The sequence below is a fragment of the Capra hircus genome, chromosome 2 (genome assembly GCF_001704415.2).
Source record: "Capra hircus breed San Clemente chromosome 2, ASM170441v1, whole genome shotgun sequence".
In the NCBI taxonomy this organism is placed as follows: Eukaryota; Metazoa; Chordata; class Mammalia; order Artiodactyla; family Bovidae; genus Capra; species Capra hircus.
This window is the reverse complement of record NC_030809.1, coordinates 99,559,786-99,577,613: the sequence shown is the minus strand read 5'-3', so window position 1 is coordinate 99,577,613 and position 17,828 is coordinate 99,559,786. Positions and strand designations below refer to the sequence as shown.

The 17,828-nt window shown below is 37.2% G+C and overlaps 1 protein-coding gene across 9 annotated transcripts in view; it reads right to left on the bottom strand.

Moving 5' to 3' along the window:
* The window catches only part of MARCH7 (membrane associated ring-CH-type finger 7), a 47,593-nt gene that overhangs the window by 19,237 nt on the left and 10,528 nt on the right, over window positions 1-17,828 (bottom strand). For 5 of the 9 annotated variants that reach the window (XR_001296552.2, XM_018063557.1, XM_013969446.2 and 2 more), the window contains exons 2-4: window positions 11,737-11,901; window positions 2,604-2,793; window positions 871-1,023 (exon numbers count right to left, since the gene is read on the bottom strand). Coding sequence is in view for 8 of the 9 variants with exons in the window: in XM_018063557.1 (XP_017919046.1) it covers window positions 871-1,023; window positions 2,604-2,793; window positions 11,737-11,889 (496 nt within the window). In the remaining variant the exon portion in view is untranslated. The remainder of the gene's footprint in view (window positions 1-870; window positions 1,024-2,603; window positions 2,794-11,736; window positions 11,902-17,828) is intronic. The other 4 variants (XM_013969466.2, XM_018063558.1, XM_018063564.1 and 1 more) reach the window with 2 other exon arrangements.

Genomic DNA, 17,828 nt, shown 5'->3' with positions numbered 1-17,828 from the left:
CATCCATATATCTAGTTTAAGAACTAGATTGTTACTGTGCTAACACATGGTACCTTATGGAAGAATCAATGGGGACAAATCTATTCCATACACTTATACTTTCGAAATGTAGAAGCTACTGACACTGTTTACTAAACCTCCTCCATCCAAAGTCAAGCAAATGAAAATAATACACTTTCATTTGTCTTAAATAAAGCAAAAAATTGCCCTAGTAAGGTCATTTAACAAATCTAGTTAAACCGTCCAATAGAAATGCATATTCTTCTTTGTAAATCAAATTGCACTTTTGTCTGCTATGACTGTCAACTTCAGTTAGTATCTTTTATCTTCAGTTATGTACTATTATTGTTTTATTTTTATTTTTTTAATTGCACTTATTTTTTTTCAGATGGATTCACTGCATAATGGATAACTCACTGGACTTCTTCACTTTTTTAAATTTAGGCTTACATACACTGACAAAAACAGTGTGGGTTTTTATTTCAACTAAATGAAAACAAAAACAAATTCATGCTAAACTAAAGGAATCCTAAATTATGTCTTAAAATGATGATTTCATGTTTTACTTAATTCATAAGGCAAATTATATTGCAGCATATAAGAATTATCAAGTATATATAAAACATACATTCAGAAGAGTAGAAAAGTTATAAGCAAACAGAATTGGATACTTGTGTCTAAATATTTTAAATTGGTTACAATTTTTACAGTAAAACAACAAAGTCCTAGAATATATATCAAGCTATTCTATATTCTAAATCTTCATAGTATTTATTTCATTTATTCCTCTGTACTGTGATTTTAATGATACAAAGAAGAAAATGTAACATTATTAGATAAATTATGCATAACAGTATAGCTTATACATACATGATGAAGTTGTGAAATCACCACTTCGGTGACTATAATCCGCAAGATTACTAATGGAGGAATCTGTTCTCCTCTCTCTCATCAAGTCAGTTCCAAATGATCCAAGTACCACTGATGAAGATCTGGGAACTTGACTATGCCTCCAAGTAGAATCTTAAAATAATTGAGGAAGTTTTAATTCAGAGAAACCTTTCACGGTTTCTGATGACAACAAATTTTCAATACTACACAGAGATAATTATGGTTTATTGGTGGAGCTAGTGGTAAAGAAACTGCCTGCCAATGCAGGAGATTTAAGAGACGTGGGTTTGATCCCTGGGTCAGGAAGACCCCTGGAGGAGGGCATGGCAACCTATTCCAGTATTCTTGCCTGGAGAATCCCACGGACAGAGGAGCCTGGCAGGGTACAGTCTATGGAGTTGCAAAGAGTCAGACACAACTCTTAGTGATCAGGCATGCATGCACACATAGGAATCCAGTTATATAGTTGCAATGAAAAGCAAAATCCACTAATGCACTAATCACTCATAAAATTATCTCCTACTCAAACATGTTCTTCTCTAATACTAAAATCTACCCCTTGTCTAGAATGCTAATGTCTCAGTCACTCCCTGAAATATCTGAATACACAATATACACATGATGTAAAAATGATTACAGCAAAAGTGATGAGAACAGTAAAAATCAAAGCCATCTTGGAAAGAAAGAGGTTATATTGCAAGTTATATTATTTTGTTGGAACTATTATTGCTGCCATACTTCGTTCATTCTTATGCTAAGAATTCATGTATCATTCCAATTATAATCTAAATTTTTTTAGATATAATTTCATTTAAAAAGAAATTAAAAATTAAGTCTCAAAACTTACCCCCCTTTACTGTTTATCTTGAAATTCTGGGTCTTCCTCTCCTAGTCCTAAACTCCTCAAATAATTTCCCTTCATTAAGGGAAAAGCCCTGGGGTTAATATTAAGCCTTCACAGAGCAGAAGAGAACAAAAGTATCACTATGTAATGATGTCTGTCTACACAGTTAAGGTCAGTCTGCTCTTACCCATCACATTACTCTTATTATCTTTCAGATGGCCAGTGTCTTTCTCATGGCCGTCCTACCTAACAAAATAGAAAGGAATTGCTTATGCTCATTCAATTACTTTATGCCTAAGTCTTTCATACCAGAGTGATTGAGTGATTTGTCCAATGTCACGCAATTAGAAGACTAGAATCATAGCTTTCCAACTCCTTGTACAGAACTTCTAGCAGAATACCACCAACTATTTTTCAACTAAAGAATTTCTACATTTTCTTAAAGTAAGGGTCATATAGCACAATGTGTATTATTTACAAATATGCCAAGGAAACATTTTAAAACATGTTATCTGTAAATCTGGCTTTCCCAGTAACAATTTAAAACTTCATCTCCTATAATAATAAGCAGAAGACAGGTCAGTTTTACAAACTTTGCTACTATAACATATCAGCTATTCTAATTAAATAAAATCCATTAAAATCCCATTTGTGTAAGACATTTTTGCCAAATTTAGAACAAAAATCCAAGATGAAGAGTTAATTTCAGTTCCAGCACTAACCTAAGGTAAGATATTGGAAGATCCACTCTTATTTCTGACTCAGTCTCACATTCAATCTACTTGTTTAAAACAGAAAAGCTTGGGAAACAGGCTTTTATCCAAAATACATATAGAGTGACTCGTACATACATAAATTTAATTATTACCTGATACTGCATTTAAACCATGGCCAATACTTCTTCCAGTTGAGGTAGATGTACAGTTTGTACAAGAAAGTTTAGGTCTTTTTGAATCATGATCCCGTTGCTGGTTTTGTGATCTTGAGCGTGCTCCCTGAGTTATCTCAGACTCACTATACCATGTAGGTTGAAATGGTGACGCAGCTGCTGATGCAGACTGTAAGTTAAAATGAAATTTTACAAAGGAACAAAACACTTGAAATTTTAAAATATTAAGTTGAAATATTAAATTTAATCTATAGTGTTCTAATAAATTGCCGAGGATCATTCATTCTTCACCAAGCACAAATTTTTCTACCATGTAGGTTCTATTGTCTTCTACCACTTGCTCCTTTACATGGTAACTTATTTTGCTAGATTTAGGTATGTCTTCTTTGTAACTGAATATATACGCTAGGCTAGGAAACACTGAAGAGTAAAAATTTATATGTAATTATTTTGTTCTCTTAACCCATTGATGAACCTTGTTTCTTCCTCTTATATAGGTAGACAGAACACCAAGAAAGGCACTAAGTGACTGTGAGTACTCTACTGTAAGAATAAGATTTTCAAGTAACCAAAAACACATCTGGATCTTATGCCCATTCAGGAAGAGTCATACAACACTGCTGCTGCTGCTAAGTCGCTTCAGTCGAGTTCGACTCTTAGCGACCCCATGGACTGCAGCCTACCAGGCTCCTCCACCCATGGGATTTTCCAGGCAAGAGTACTGGAGTGGGGTGCCATTGCTTCTCCACATACAACACTATACATGGTACTAACAACAACAACAAAACTAAAATATGGAATTTCTTCATCAGAGAAACAGCTAAAATTAAGTATTTTTAAAACTCTTAGCCCAACATTTTCTCTTTAAACATATAATTATATGTACAACTGAGTGAAATAACACAAAAATTATAATGTACAAATACACACATACACACATAGACCATATATTTCTCCACAAAAGAAGGTTAAAAATGGAATGTTATCATGGGCCATAAATCCAGTCTATGTTAACATAATATTCAAACATAAGTATGCAAACAATGTGCTCAAACAGTTTTAGAGTACAGATAAACAAACAAATAGTTATCATGTGAGTAAGCATTATAATAGGAAATCTGTTCAAAGTTCTACAGAAAAGAAAAAACTTAACTGTGTCTAAGGAAAGGGAAGAACTAGTAGAAGGTGATAACTGGAGTTCACTGAATAGGCAAATGAGGAAGGAGGTTATAGGTGGATAACACAAAAAGATAAAAAGATGTCTTAACTATTCTACCATGGGAATTCTTCTAAAGCACCACTACTTACTTGATCTTCTATTATCTTTCAATTATGAGAAGCATACTGCATGTATACAGGAAACTGTATTATTAGTCCATAGTAACTCTACAGAATAAACCATGCACATATATGGAAAAGTGTAACATACAAAGCTGAGAAAGTACTAAATGGGCAGATCAAGATTTCTTCTAACTCTTGCCCAGAGAATATTTTGTAAATTGAATGTAGGACTCCTTAGCTTAGCATAGACTTGGTCTCACAAGCCTTCTCTACCAAGTCATCCACAGAGACCAATCAATGAACTGAATATCAAGTGAGATGAAATTCATTAAATATTTCAAAATAAAACCATGTTATGAGCCACCATCATCTATCAGGGACCTAATCCTGCAGGCCAATGGTTTTAAGACCTTTGAACTTCAAAGATCGAGAACTTCTATTTCTGACTCGTAAATCTAAAATAGCAAGTATCACCTAACCTGATCCCCAAACTTTTTAAATGGGCATTTTATACACTCCTAAAGCATGAACACACCAGGCATAGCAAACATCCTTTGCTGACAACACGAGACAATTCTATACATGGACATCATCAAATGGTCAATATCAAAATCAGACTGATCATATTCTTTGTGGTCAAAGATGGAGCAGTTCTGTACAGCAGCAAAACAAGACTTGGAACAGACTGGCTCAGATCATCAGCTCTTTACTGCAAAATTCAGACTTAAATTAAAGAAAGTAGGGAAAAACACTAGGCCAAGCCCATTCAGATATGATCTAAGTCAACGGGTTATATCTGGTAGACAGAGGGCCTGAAGATTTATACAGAGGTTTTAACAGTGTACAGGAGACAGTGACCAAAACAATCCCAAAGGAAATGAAATGCAAGGCAGTGGTTGTCTGAGGAAGCTTTACAAATAGCTGAATGTTCAAATTTCTCTACAACATTGTCAACTCTAAGTACTGTCTCACTTGTTTTATTTTAGCCATTCTAGTGGGTATGAAGTGGTGTCTCATTAAGAGCGTACATTTGCATTTCTTAATGATGTTGAGCATCTATTCATGTGTTCCTTGGCCATTTATACATCTGCCAAAAAATGTCTGTTCAGTTGCTTTGCTCATTTTAAACTGAGTTGTTTTTTTGGTATAACCTAAGAGTTCTTTATATAGTCTGGTTACAAGTTCCTTGTCATATGGTATATGGTTCACAAATAACTGCTCCCATTTTGTAAGTTGCCTTTTCACACTCTTCATGGCATTGTTATGGGCTTCCCTAGTAGCTCAGCTGGTAAAGAATCCACGCAATGCAGAACCCGGTTAGACTCCTGGGTCAGGAAGGTCCCCTGGAGAAGGGATAGGCTACCCAGTATAGTACTCTAGGGTTTTCCTGGTGGCTCAGACAATAAAGAATCTGCCTGCAATGCGGGAGACCTGGGTTTGATCCCTGGGTTGGGAAGATGCCCTGGAAGACGACATGGCAATCCAGGGCAGCATTCTTGCCTGGAGAATCCCCATGGGCCAAGGAGCCTGGCGGGCTAAGGTCCATGGGGTCACAAAGACAGAGCTGAGCGACTAAGCAAATGGATATATGGCATTTCAGTTCAGTTCAGTCACTCAGTCGTGTGCAACTCTTTGCGACCCCATGAATCCCAACAACCAGGCCTCCCAGTCCATCACCAACTCCCGGAGTTCACCCAAACTCATGTCCATAGAGTCGGTGATGCCATCCAACCATCTCATTCTCTGTTGTCCCCTTCTCCTCCTGCCCTCAATCTTTCCCAGCATCAGGGTGTTCCCAAATGAGTCAGCTCTTCACATCAGGTGGCCAAAGTAATGGAGTTTCAGCTTCAACATCAGTCCTCCCAATGAACACCCAGGGCTGATCTCCTTTAGGATGGACTGGTTCGATCTCCTTGCAGTCCAAGGGACTCTCAAGAGTCTTCTCCAACACCACAGTTCAAAAGCATCAATTCTTTGGTGCTCAGCTTTCTTCACGGTCCAACTCTCTCATCCATACATGACTACTGGAAAAACTATAGCCTTGACTAGATGGACCTTTTTTAGCACAGTAATGTCTCTGCTTTTCAATATGCTGTCTAGGTTTGTCATAACTTTCCTTCCAAGGAGTAAGCATCTTTTAATTTCATGGCTGCAGTCACCATCTGCAGTGATTGTGGAGCCCCCAAATATAAAATCAGCCACTATTTTCACATCTATTTCCCATGAAGTGATGGGACCGGATGGCATGATCTTTGTTTTCTGAATGTTGAGCTTTAAGCCAACCTTTTCACTCTCTTTCACTTTCATCAAGAGGCTCTTTAGTCCTTCTTCACTTTCTGCCATAAGGGTGGTATCATCTGCATATCTGAGGTTATTGATATTTCCCCTGGCAATCTTGATTCCAGCTTGTGCTTCCTCCAGCCCAGCGTTTCTCATGATGTACTCTGCATATAAGTTTAATAAGCAGGGTGACAATAGACAGCCTTTACGTACTCCTTTCCCTATATGGAGCCAGTCTGTTGTTCCATGTCCAGTTCATACAGGTTTGTCAAGAGGCAGGTTAGGTGGTCTGGTATTCCCATGTCTTTCAGAATTTTCCAGTTTATTGTGATCCACACAGTCAAAGGCTTTGACATAGTCAATAAAGTAAAAGTAGATGTTTTTCTGGAACTCTCTTGCTTTTTTGATGATCCAGTGGATGTTGGCAATTTGATCTCTGGTTCCTCTGCCTTTTCTAAAACCAGCTTGAACATCTGGAAGTTCATGGTTCATGTATTGCTGAAGCCTGGCTTAGAGAATTTTGAGCATTACTTTACTAGAGTATGAGATGAGTGCAATTGTGTGGTAGTTTGAGCATTCTTTGGCATTCCCTTTCTTTGGGAATGGAATGAAAAGTGACCTCTCCCAGTCCTGTGGCCACTGGCCACTGTTGAGTTTTCCAAATTTGCTGGCCTATTGAATGCAGCACTTTCACAGCTTCATCTTTCAGGATTTGACATAGCTCAATGGGAATTCCATCACCTTAACTAGCTTTGTTTGTAGTGGTGCTTCCTAAGGCTCACTTGACTTTACATTCCAGGATGTCTGGCTCTAGGTGAATGATCACCCCATTGTGATTATCTGGGTTGCAAAGATCTTTTTTGTACAGTTCCTCTGTGTATTCTGCCACCTCTTAATACCTTCTGCTTCTGTTAGGTCCATACCATTTCTGTCCTTTATTGAACCCATCTTTTCATGAAATATTTGCATGAAACATTTTTGCCCATCTTTGCATGGAATATGGCATTTCTTGTCTCACTAAAATTTTTAATGTTATGTCCAATTAATCTTTTTGCAATCATCATTTCAAGAGAATAAGAACATTCATATGAAATTAAGAAGTGGATGAAGAGCATAAAAGACAACTTACAGAATGGGAGAAAATATTTGTGAATACACTTAAAAATCACTAAATTGTACACTTTAAATGGGCAAATCATATGCTATCTGATTTATATCTCAATAAAACTATTATTTAATGAATGTTATCTACCAGACAGTGCTTAATCATGGAAAATAATATAATGCACAGTAATGAAAGTACAAGTCCAGAATAAAATGCTCTTCCTTGGTTCCTCATTTCCATGAATCAATACCTTATCTGAGATGACTGACAGTTCCTTCCTTGAAAATTTTTCATATCATAATCAACAACTAAAAACTCTGACCTCTACTTTATATAGTCTTCTCTATCACTCACCATTCCCCCTTTTAGACTAAAATGCCAAGCACTGCTTCCTTTTCCATTATGAACAAAACACTTTATAGATTTGATTGTGTTTCTGTGTGATCTCCCTGACACCCAAACAAGGGCCTAAGATTAACTTTCAGTTCAGTTCAGTTCAGTTGCTCAGTCGTGTCCGACTCTTTGCGACCCCATGAATTGCAGCACACCAGGCCTCCCTGTCCATCACCAAATCCCAGAGTTCACTCAGACTCACGTCCATCAAGTCAGTGATGCCATCTAGCCATCTCATCCTCTGTCGTCCCCTTCTCCTCCTGCCCCCAATCCCTCGCAGCATCAGAGTCTTTTCCAATGAGTCAACTCTTCGCATGAGGCGGCCAAAGTACTGGAGCTTCAGCTTTAGCATCATTCCTTCCAAAGAAATCCCAGGGCTGATTTCCTTCAGAATGGACTGGTTGGATCTCCTTGCAGTCCATGGGACTCTTAAGAGTCTTCTCCAACACCACAGTTCAAAAGCATCAATTCTTTGGTGCTCAGCTTTCTTCACAGTCCAACTCTCACATCCATACATGACCACTGGAAAAGCCACAGCCTTGACCAGACGGACCTTTGTTGGCAAAGTAATGTATCTGCTTTTTAATATGCTATCTAGGTTGGTCATAACTTTTCTTTCAAGGAGTAAGCACCTTTTAATTTCATGGCTGCAATCACCATCTGCAGTGATTTTAGAGCCCCAAAATATAGTCTGACACAGTTTCCACTGTTTTCCCATCTATTTCCCATGAAGTGATGGGACTGGATGCCATGATCTTCGTTTTCTGAATGTTGAGCTTTAAGCCAACTTTTTCACTCTCCTCTTTCACTTTCATCAAGAGGCTTTTTAGTTCCTCTTCACTTTCTGCCGTAAGGGTAGATTAACTTTAGAATACTGCAAGGGCTTACAAATCTAACAGTTAACTCTGACCCACTCTCAGTATTTTATCTGTATTTTCCTGATTGCATTTAAAACTATTTTTATTTTCTTATCTGATTTTGTGTGCGTTATGTATGTATGTATTTCCTTGGAAACTGTGTACTAGATAAACAAACCAAAACAAACAAAAAAAGAAAAAGGTCAACGACAATTGGTTATTTTAACTGTTGAAAATTTATACTATGCAAAATATGCCATTGTACCGAGCTTTGTAACAGTTATAAACTAGAAAACGATGTAAAAACTAACCTAGAACTTCCATTAAATGCCTCTTTCCTCATTTCATATTAAAAAAGCAATCTTTCCACAAAGCAAAAAGTGGGATTAGATGTTGCTTAAATTAAATTACAGAAAAAAATAAAAGTAATAAAAACAATTACATATTCCCAGAATACTCCCAAATTTTCACTTTCAACCATCATGTAAATTAAATTTTCTTTCCCAAAACATACAAAATTCTACCTACTGTTACCAAAGAGAGAAGATGATCATAGTTTTGCACCATTCAAATTGTATAACAAAAATTTAAACATGGAGTAACAGAAATATCAGTAAGGTTAATAACAGAGACAGCCCAGCTTAAAAATGGACAAGAACCAAAAGATATTTAGAAAATCAATTGTTCGGAACTTAGAACTTACATTTCCCAAAGACACAATGCCACCCAGAAGTCTTAGATTCTTCAGCTCAGGCACACTGTATACTAATTGTGTGGCTGGGAGAAACCACATATTTATCCAGATTTCAGATCTTTATTTATGAAATGACACAACCATCTGTCCTTGTGTATTTAAGATTAAAAATGAAAAATGTGCTGCAAAATGTCAAACACTGTACAAATAAGGTATTTTCACATCATTCGATCCATAACATAAATGATCTACTATGCCATCACCTGACCCTCCTTTCTGAAGCTTCAGGTTCACTAAGTGCAGTAAAGAAAGGGAGTGTTATGCTGCAGACACTTTTGAGTCAGAAAATATCAACAAATAACCAAAAATGTTCCCTTTGATAGTCAAAGGTCTCTCATTCATTAAATACACATCTTGCTGAAAAATCATGTGATATATAATCTGATATTATACTGTCCCCTAATGATATTTATCATTTAAACCAACGGCAAAGTCAGGAAATGGTAACAGCAGCAATAACAATCCTTATAACCAGTTAACATCTGAACTCTTACTAGGTTCCAGGCACTGTTGTTCTAAGTGCTTTACATGTAGTACTTCTTCTAATTAAAACAGTAACTGTATGAGAAAACCACCCTTATTATCATTTCACATAGAGGAAACAGAAAACTACTTTACTCAGAACACAGGTATTTCAGTTTCTAAATAAAAACTAAAACAGCAAAGCAATCTGGAAATGTTCCTGTAACCCACTGGGGAAAAAAAGACCAAAAGCCACTTAAATAACTGAAAAACATTAAGGAAAACCCCAAAATTTACAAAACTGATTAATCTTATTGAGTCAATAAAACATTTACTTAAAAAAAAGAGTTTGCATTTGTTTAACTCCCACATTGAAAGCTTAGACTTTTGGAATAATCTATGACATTAGTTAGGAACAAGCTAAAAACTCTGGAAATAATATTTTAAAGGGATGTCAATAAGTTTTCTAAATATATTCAAGACTTTTAGTCTTGTTTTACAGTCTGTGTTCCTCACTAATCATGAAAAACTGGACACAGATCAGCAGGCAAAATTTCCTCAAGACTGTATTAAAAGAATCCCAATTCTGTGCTCTTAATAAGTCATAATGAGGAACTTCCCTGGTGGTCTAGTGGTTAAGAATCCACCTTGCAATGCAGGGGATGTGAGTTCAATCCCTGGTCAGGGAACAAAAATCCCACATGCCATGCAGCAACTAATTAAGCCCACCAGCCACAGCTACTGAGCTCGTTTACCACACCTAGAGAATCTGTGCGCCACAAGATCCCACATGATACAACGAACATCCTGCACGTCATAACTAAGACCTGGCAAAACCAAATAAATAAATATTGAAAAAAAAATTACAACCATTTAACCTACATTTCCAGCAGAATGAAAAACATGTGATTCTGGCAAGAATACTCTTGCCTAGCAACAGAGTAAAACAAATACATTGTCAAAACAACATTTAAAATAAGTATAAACAAACAGTACACACAACATTAGCAAGCTGGCAGTAGATATGGGCATTTTAGAGAAATTATCTTATTTCATTTGTATAACATGTTATTACTATGCAGAAATGCTTCTAAGTGACTTCTGTTAATAGAGTATATTGCATGATATATAAATATTAAGACATAAATAAACATTTCCACTAAAGGATTCTCTTCAGAGTCAGTTACCAAACATTAGACTTTTGCAAATCGTATGTGACTTAATCAGGTTTTCAGTCAATAATGCAATAAACTTAAATGTGATAGACAGGCAAGATAAACTGAATTAAACCTATAATCCATGACTACAGATTTATACCATTTAGACTACAACCATACAACTGGAGAAGGAAATGGCAACCCACTCCAGTATTCTTGCCTGGAGAATCCCAGAGACAGGAGTCTCTGGTGGGCTGCTGTCTATGGGGTCGCACAGAGTCGGACACGACTGAAGCGACTTAGCAGCAGCAGCATTGTTACAACACTAATATGCTAGTTAAAAAAAAAAAAACTATTAGTCTTAATGAAAATTAGCTACATAAAAGGAACTTATGTCACTTTATGTAAATTATGAATCAATCAACTCATTACTAACCGTAAAAACCCTGTAATTCATATAAAAGAATGTTAGTGATGTATCTTCATCAAAGAACAGGTTGTTAATTTAAATTGATACTTAAATGTTTTTAGGTTAATAGGTTTGCAAGTCTTCAGAAAGTATGAACATTTATATATGATCACAGTTCTTTATAAAAAATTTCTAAGTCCAAAAAGTTTGAAAAACATCAAGGTTTTGCTACTTAGTGTGGAACAGTCCCTCAGTGTGCAGAAATATATTAATGTTTTGATTATAGGATGCCTCAGATCCAGCTGAGGTGTTAAAAACACACTCTACTACTTTTCTGAAATCCAGAAAATAATACAGCTCCGAGGACTTCGAAACTGAGACTGTACGTACACATAGTTCAAATTAAGATGTTACCTGATATTCAGAATCCAGTCTAAAGGAAGAGTCCCTTGAGTGATAGGTATCATTTAAACCACTTCCTCTGCTTCCAGACATCAACCTAGCACTTAAAGAGCTAGCGGGTTGAACAGAAATTCTTCTTGGAATCCTTGAAGGTTTAGACTCCATTCTTAAGGTTTCCTGTGAAATGCAAATTTTGATTACTGGCCTTTGGGAAAACACTCAAACCTCTGATTCTTAATCCTCTCCTTAAAGATCAGTTCAAAATCAAGAATTAACCATGTAAATTAACTAAATCTGGTATAGTAAACTGTGAGACTACCATCACTCTCCTACAAGGCAGAGAGGTCTGAAGTTGATCAAAGATTCCCACTGTACATAAAATGAAGGAAACATGATAAAACTGGTGATGGAAAACCTCTGCTTATTCTTTCCAAACCTGAACTCTTTCCTTACTCAATTTTACCTCTATACAGAATCCCACAGGAATGAGCCTTTGACTCTTGCTATTTCTGTTCAGTTCAGTCGCTCAGTCGTGTCCGACTCTCTGCAACCCCATGAATTGCAGCACGCCAGGCCTCCCTGCCCACCACCAACTCCCAGAGTTCACCAAAACCCATGTTCATTGAGTCAGTGATGCCACCCAATCATCTCATTCTCTGTTGTCCCCTTCTCCTCCTGCCCTCGATCTTTCCCAGCATCAGGGTCTTTCCAAATGAGTCAGCTCTTCGCATCAAGTGGCCAAAGTACTGGAGTTGCAGCTTTAGCATCAGTTCTTCCAATGAACACCCAGGGCTGATCTCCTTTAGGATGGACTGGTTGGATCTCCTTGCAGTCCAAGGGACTCGCAAGAGTCTTCTCCAACACCACAGTTCAAAATCAATTCTTTGGCGCTCAGCTTTCTTCACAGTCCAACTCTCACATCCATACATGACCACTGGAAACACCATAGCCTTGACTAGACGAAACTTTGTTGACCAAGTAATGTCTCTGCTTTTTAATATGCTGTCTAGGTTTGTCATAATTTCCTTCCAAGGAGTAAGTATCTTTTGATTTCATGGCTGCAGTCACCATCTGCAGTGATTTTGGAGCTCAAAAAAATTAAGTCAGCCACTGTTTCCCCATCTATTTGCCATGAAGTGATGGGACCGGATGCCATGATCTTAGTTTTCTGAATGTTGAGCTTTAAGCCAACTTTTTCACTCTCCTCTTTCACTTTCATCAAGAGGCTCTCTAGATCTTCACTTTCTGCCATAAGGGTGGTGTCATCTGCATATCTGAGGTTATTGATATTTCTCCTGGCAATCTTGATTCCAGCTTGTGCTTCCTCCAGCCCAGCGTTTCTCATGATGTACTCTGCATAGAAGTTAAATAGGCAGAGTGACAATATACAGCCTTGACGTACTCCTTTTCCTATTTGGAACCAGTCTGTTGTTTCAGTCCAGTTCTAACTGTTACTTCCTGACCTGCATACAGGTTTCTCAAGAGGCAGGTCAGGTGGTCTGGTATTCCCATCTCTTGAAGAATTTTCTACAGTTTATTGTCATCCACACAGTCAAAGGCTTTGACATAGTCAATAAAGTAGAAGTAGATGTTTTTCTGGAACTCTCTTGCTTTTTTGATGATCCAGTGGATGTTGGCAATTTGATCTCTGGTTCCTCTGCCTTTCCTAAAACCAGCTTGAACATCCGGAAGTTTACGGTTCATGTATTGCTGAAACCTGGCTTGGAGAATTTTGAGGACTACTTTACTTGCATGTGAGATTAGTGTTCAATACTCATACTGTAAGCATTAGCTATACTGTAGTACTTGTACACTCCTTAACACAGTATGCTCTCACAGGAGTTTGTAAATGCCTGCAAAGTCTATATATTCCCCATTCAATTACTGAGCAGAGCCTTAAAACAAGATCAAGTGCGCTTCTACTTTGCACATACTTTTATTAACACATCATACTACATGCTGTAATTTGTTTTCCTGCCTCCCCTTCTCGAAAGTGAGAAAAATTTAAGTTTTTTAGGCTAAACATTCCTAAACACATGCCAAGGGTCACCATTAGTTAGTTTATTTGCCAACATTTGTTGGATCATCAAAAAAGCAAGAGAGTTCCAGAAAAACATCTATTTCTGCCTTATTGACTATGCCAAAGCCTTTGACTGAGTGGATCACAATAAACTGTAGAACATTTATTAAAGAGATGGGAATACCACATCACCTGACCTGCCCCCTGAGAAATCTGTATGCAGGTCAAGAAGCAACAGTTAGAACTGGACATGGAAAAACAGACTGGTTCCAAATCAAAGGAGTACGTCAAGGCTATATATTGTCACCCTGCTTATTTAACTTACATGCAGAGTACATCATGAGAAACACTGGGCTGGAAGAAGCACAAGCTGGAATCAAGATTACCGGGAGAAATACCAATAATCTCAGATACGCAGATGACACTACCCTTATGGCAGAAAGTGAAGAACTAACGAGCCTCTTGATGGAAAGTGAAAGAGGAGAGTGAAAAAGTTAGCTTTAAACTCAACATTCAGAAAACTAAGATCATGGCATCTGGTCCCATCACTTCATGGGAAGTAGATGGGAAATTGATGTGGAAACAATGGAAACAGTGAGACTTTATTTTTGGGGCCTCCAAAATCACTGCAGATGGTGATTGCAGCCATGAAATTAAAAGACGCTTGCTCCTTGGAAGAAAAGCTATGACCAACCTAGACAGCATATTAGAAAGCTGAGACATTACTTTGCGAACAAAGGTCCATCTAGTCCAAGCTACGGTTTTTTCAGTAGTCATGTATGGATGGGAGAGTTGGACTATAAAGAAAGCTGAGCGCCAAAAACTTAATGCTTTTGAACTGTTGTGCTGGAGAAGACTCTTGAGGGTTCCTTGGACTGCAAGGAGATATACCAGTCAATCCTAAAGGAAATCAGTCCTGAATATTCACTGGAAAGACTGATGCTAAAGCTGAAATTCCAATACTTTGGCCACCTGATGGGAAGAACGGACTCCTTGAAAAAGACCCTGATGCTGGGAAAGATTGAGAGCAGGAAGAGAAAGGGACAACAAAGGATGAAATGGTTGGATGGCATCACCGACTCAATGAGTTTGAGCAAGCTCTGAGAGTTGGTGATGGACAGGGAAGCCTGGCGTGCTGCAGTCCATAGGGTCGCAAAGATTTGGACACGACTGAGCCACTGAACTGATATAAATGGATTCCTACAACATGTACTCTTTTTCTGTCTGGCTTCATTTGCTTAACACTATATTTGTGAGATTAATTCATTCTGTGGTTTATGTAACATTCCACTGTATCAATACACCCAATTTATTTGTCTTTTCTACTGTGGGTGAACACTGGATTGTTTCCAGTTTTAGGCTATTACAAGTAAGTGCAACTATGAAAACATTTTATGAAGTGAAAAAAGAAAAAAAAACTTGTACAGTTTTTCTTGGAAAAACATTTACAATGCACACCCTGTGAACAACTGAAATGACACCAGCCATGAGAGTAAAATGAGAAGGGCAAAAGAAAGTAACAGTAAAAAGAAATCACAGTAATGTCTTCAACTTGTCCCAGTTACCACTTTCAAAGTCAAAAATCATTCCCATAGTTTTCTGGCAGTGGACTGAAATTAATGTGCTTCACTTCCCCGACATGCAGCCTAAATAGTAATATCTGCTGTATTAAAACATTCAAATCTAAACATTTACGTTAAAAATACCTAATTCACTTTCAATTCATTAACTTATCAACTAAGTTTTAGATCAATCATATGGCTCTACCTTAAAAGTTACTACAGAAGACTATCTGCCAAAACACATGGTATCAACCAATAAGGGAAAAGAGGATAAAGAGAGCTAAGACATCAACAAAATAAAAGGTCTATACTACAGTAGGAGATATACAACACACATGAAAAAGATAAAAACACAAGCCCAGTATCAATTAGAATTATTCATCTAAGAATATCTAGTTGAGGAACCAGAGAAAAGCTATACTTTGGAACATGATTAAATCAAAGATAGCTTATCAGAAAAGATCAGTTTTGAAGTCCCAGTTAAACGTGAGAAGGTTATCTTTATGTACCTATTTTGGTCCCCTTTTCCAAAACCCCTGTAAAATGACAGTTGATGAATCCAAAAGCTTTAACTATGAAAAGAATAGGAGAAAGGATCATAAAAGGCAAGAGATTTCAATGTAATTTGGAAAATCAAAAAAAGTTGGAGGAGACGTAGAATAATTCAGGAGAGGATAATATTTCCTAAGCATTTTTACAGAAAGGTAGGAACTGGAAGCAGAGCAGTAAGCCGTAGCATCCTAGAAAGAATCACTGTCTGGAGATACAAGATACCATAATAAAGGGATAATGCATGGAGTTGCATGCATTAAAATTAAAATCTGTATTTGAAGCAGTAAAACCTCCAGTTCTTCCCACAGCTCCATTCTTTCAAAAAATAGGGTATTTATTCTTTGGAGAATAAGGAACACCCTTGTAAAACACCAACCCTTCCCCCAATGTACAACCACCTCTGCAAAGGTTAAGTATAAGGAATAAAAGAAAATCTACATACTCAAAGTTGAGACCCAAAACCTCTCTCTTTTCTGATGCTTTGTCTACAATGCTGTCAGAAAACCAAACAAAAATACTAGACACTTCTGGATACTGCTATTTGGAATGCTTTCAATTACAAAGCTAGCTTGTCATTTGACCATCCAACCCAAAGTGAAGTCCACTAGTAACCATGAATTTCTAATCACTTTTTTTAGTGCTTCCCTCTAATAGACTAACACCAAGGATCACTATGTATCCAAAAAGAAAGCCCAAAATAAACAACAAAAAAAGGAACTCAGAGGAAACCTGGGGAAAGAAGCCAATAAATTACTATTCTCAAAAGGAGCAAAAGATATTCATTATAAAGAATGAATGCTTCAGAAAGCAACCAGTATAACGAACAGCTTATGGAAATCCAAAATGCTATAGACTTAAAAAAAAAAAAAAAAAAAGCTATACACTTAAAAAAAACAGATATGTGATACACTGAAATAAATCCAACACAAGAGTTGGGAGTAAACTGAGGACACCTCCCAAAGCAGAAAATGTAACTCAAAAAACACAGAACTGTCTAGGGGAGTTACTGATCATTTGACTGTAAGCATGGTTATAGAGAGAAAAAAAGAAAATGGAGAAGAAAAAATTACCAAAACATTTAAAAAAAGAACTGAAGGACATATATCTCCACATTGAAAGCGGTCAAGTGAAGCTGGCAGGATCAAAGAAGGAAGACCAACACTAAGCACCATTTATCATCTTGAAATTTCAGAACACCAGAAATAAAGATACTATAATTTACCAGAATGGAAAAATGGGTCAAATACAAAAGAAATCAGAATGGCTTCTTAATTACAACTTTAAAAACTCTGAGGACGATAAAACAATGCCTGTAGTACTAAAAAAAAATTTGCACTGAACCCCAATCTAGCAACTAAATATGAGGTGGAGAAAATAATATTCAGACATGACAGATTTTTAAAAACAATCAAAAGACAAAACTATAGGAAGTTAGTTAAATGAAAAGGAGGTCCTAGGAAAACCAGCATGTAAAGAATTAAAAGAATCAGACACAGAACCTAGGAGACAGGGTTCTTTGATGGCTCAGTGGTAAAGAATCTGCCTGCAATGCAGCAGGCACAGGAGATGCTGGTTTGATCCCTGGATCGGGAAGATTCCCTGGAGAGGAAATGACAACACTCTAGTATTCTTACCAGGAAAATCCCATGAACAGAGAAGCCTGGTGGGCTATAGATCATGGGATCGCAAAGAGGCGGACATGACTGAGCACCCTTCACACACATGTATATATATATAAAACACACTGAAAAATCATGAACATATCATTTAGAAATATGAAGGTAATTCCTAAAACAGCTAAAAGTTAAGGATAGCTGCCTATGGAAAGTGGACTGGGAAAGAGGTAAACGTGAGGCAAAGGATTGCTGCTTTTCTTTTAAGCAGGATGACCATATTTCCTGGTTTGCTGAGACCAGTTTCAGTTTGTGGCAAGAAAAGTCCTAGTTTGTGCTCATTATCCGTGGGCAATT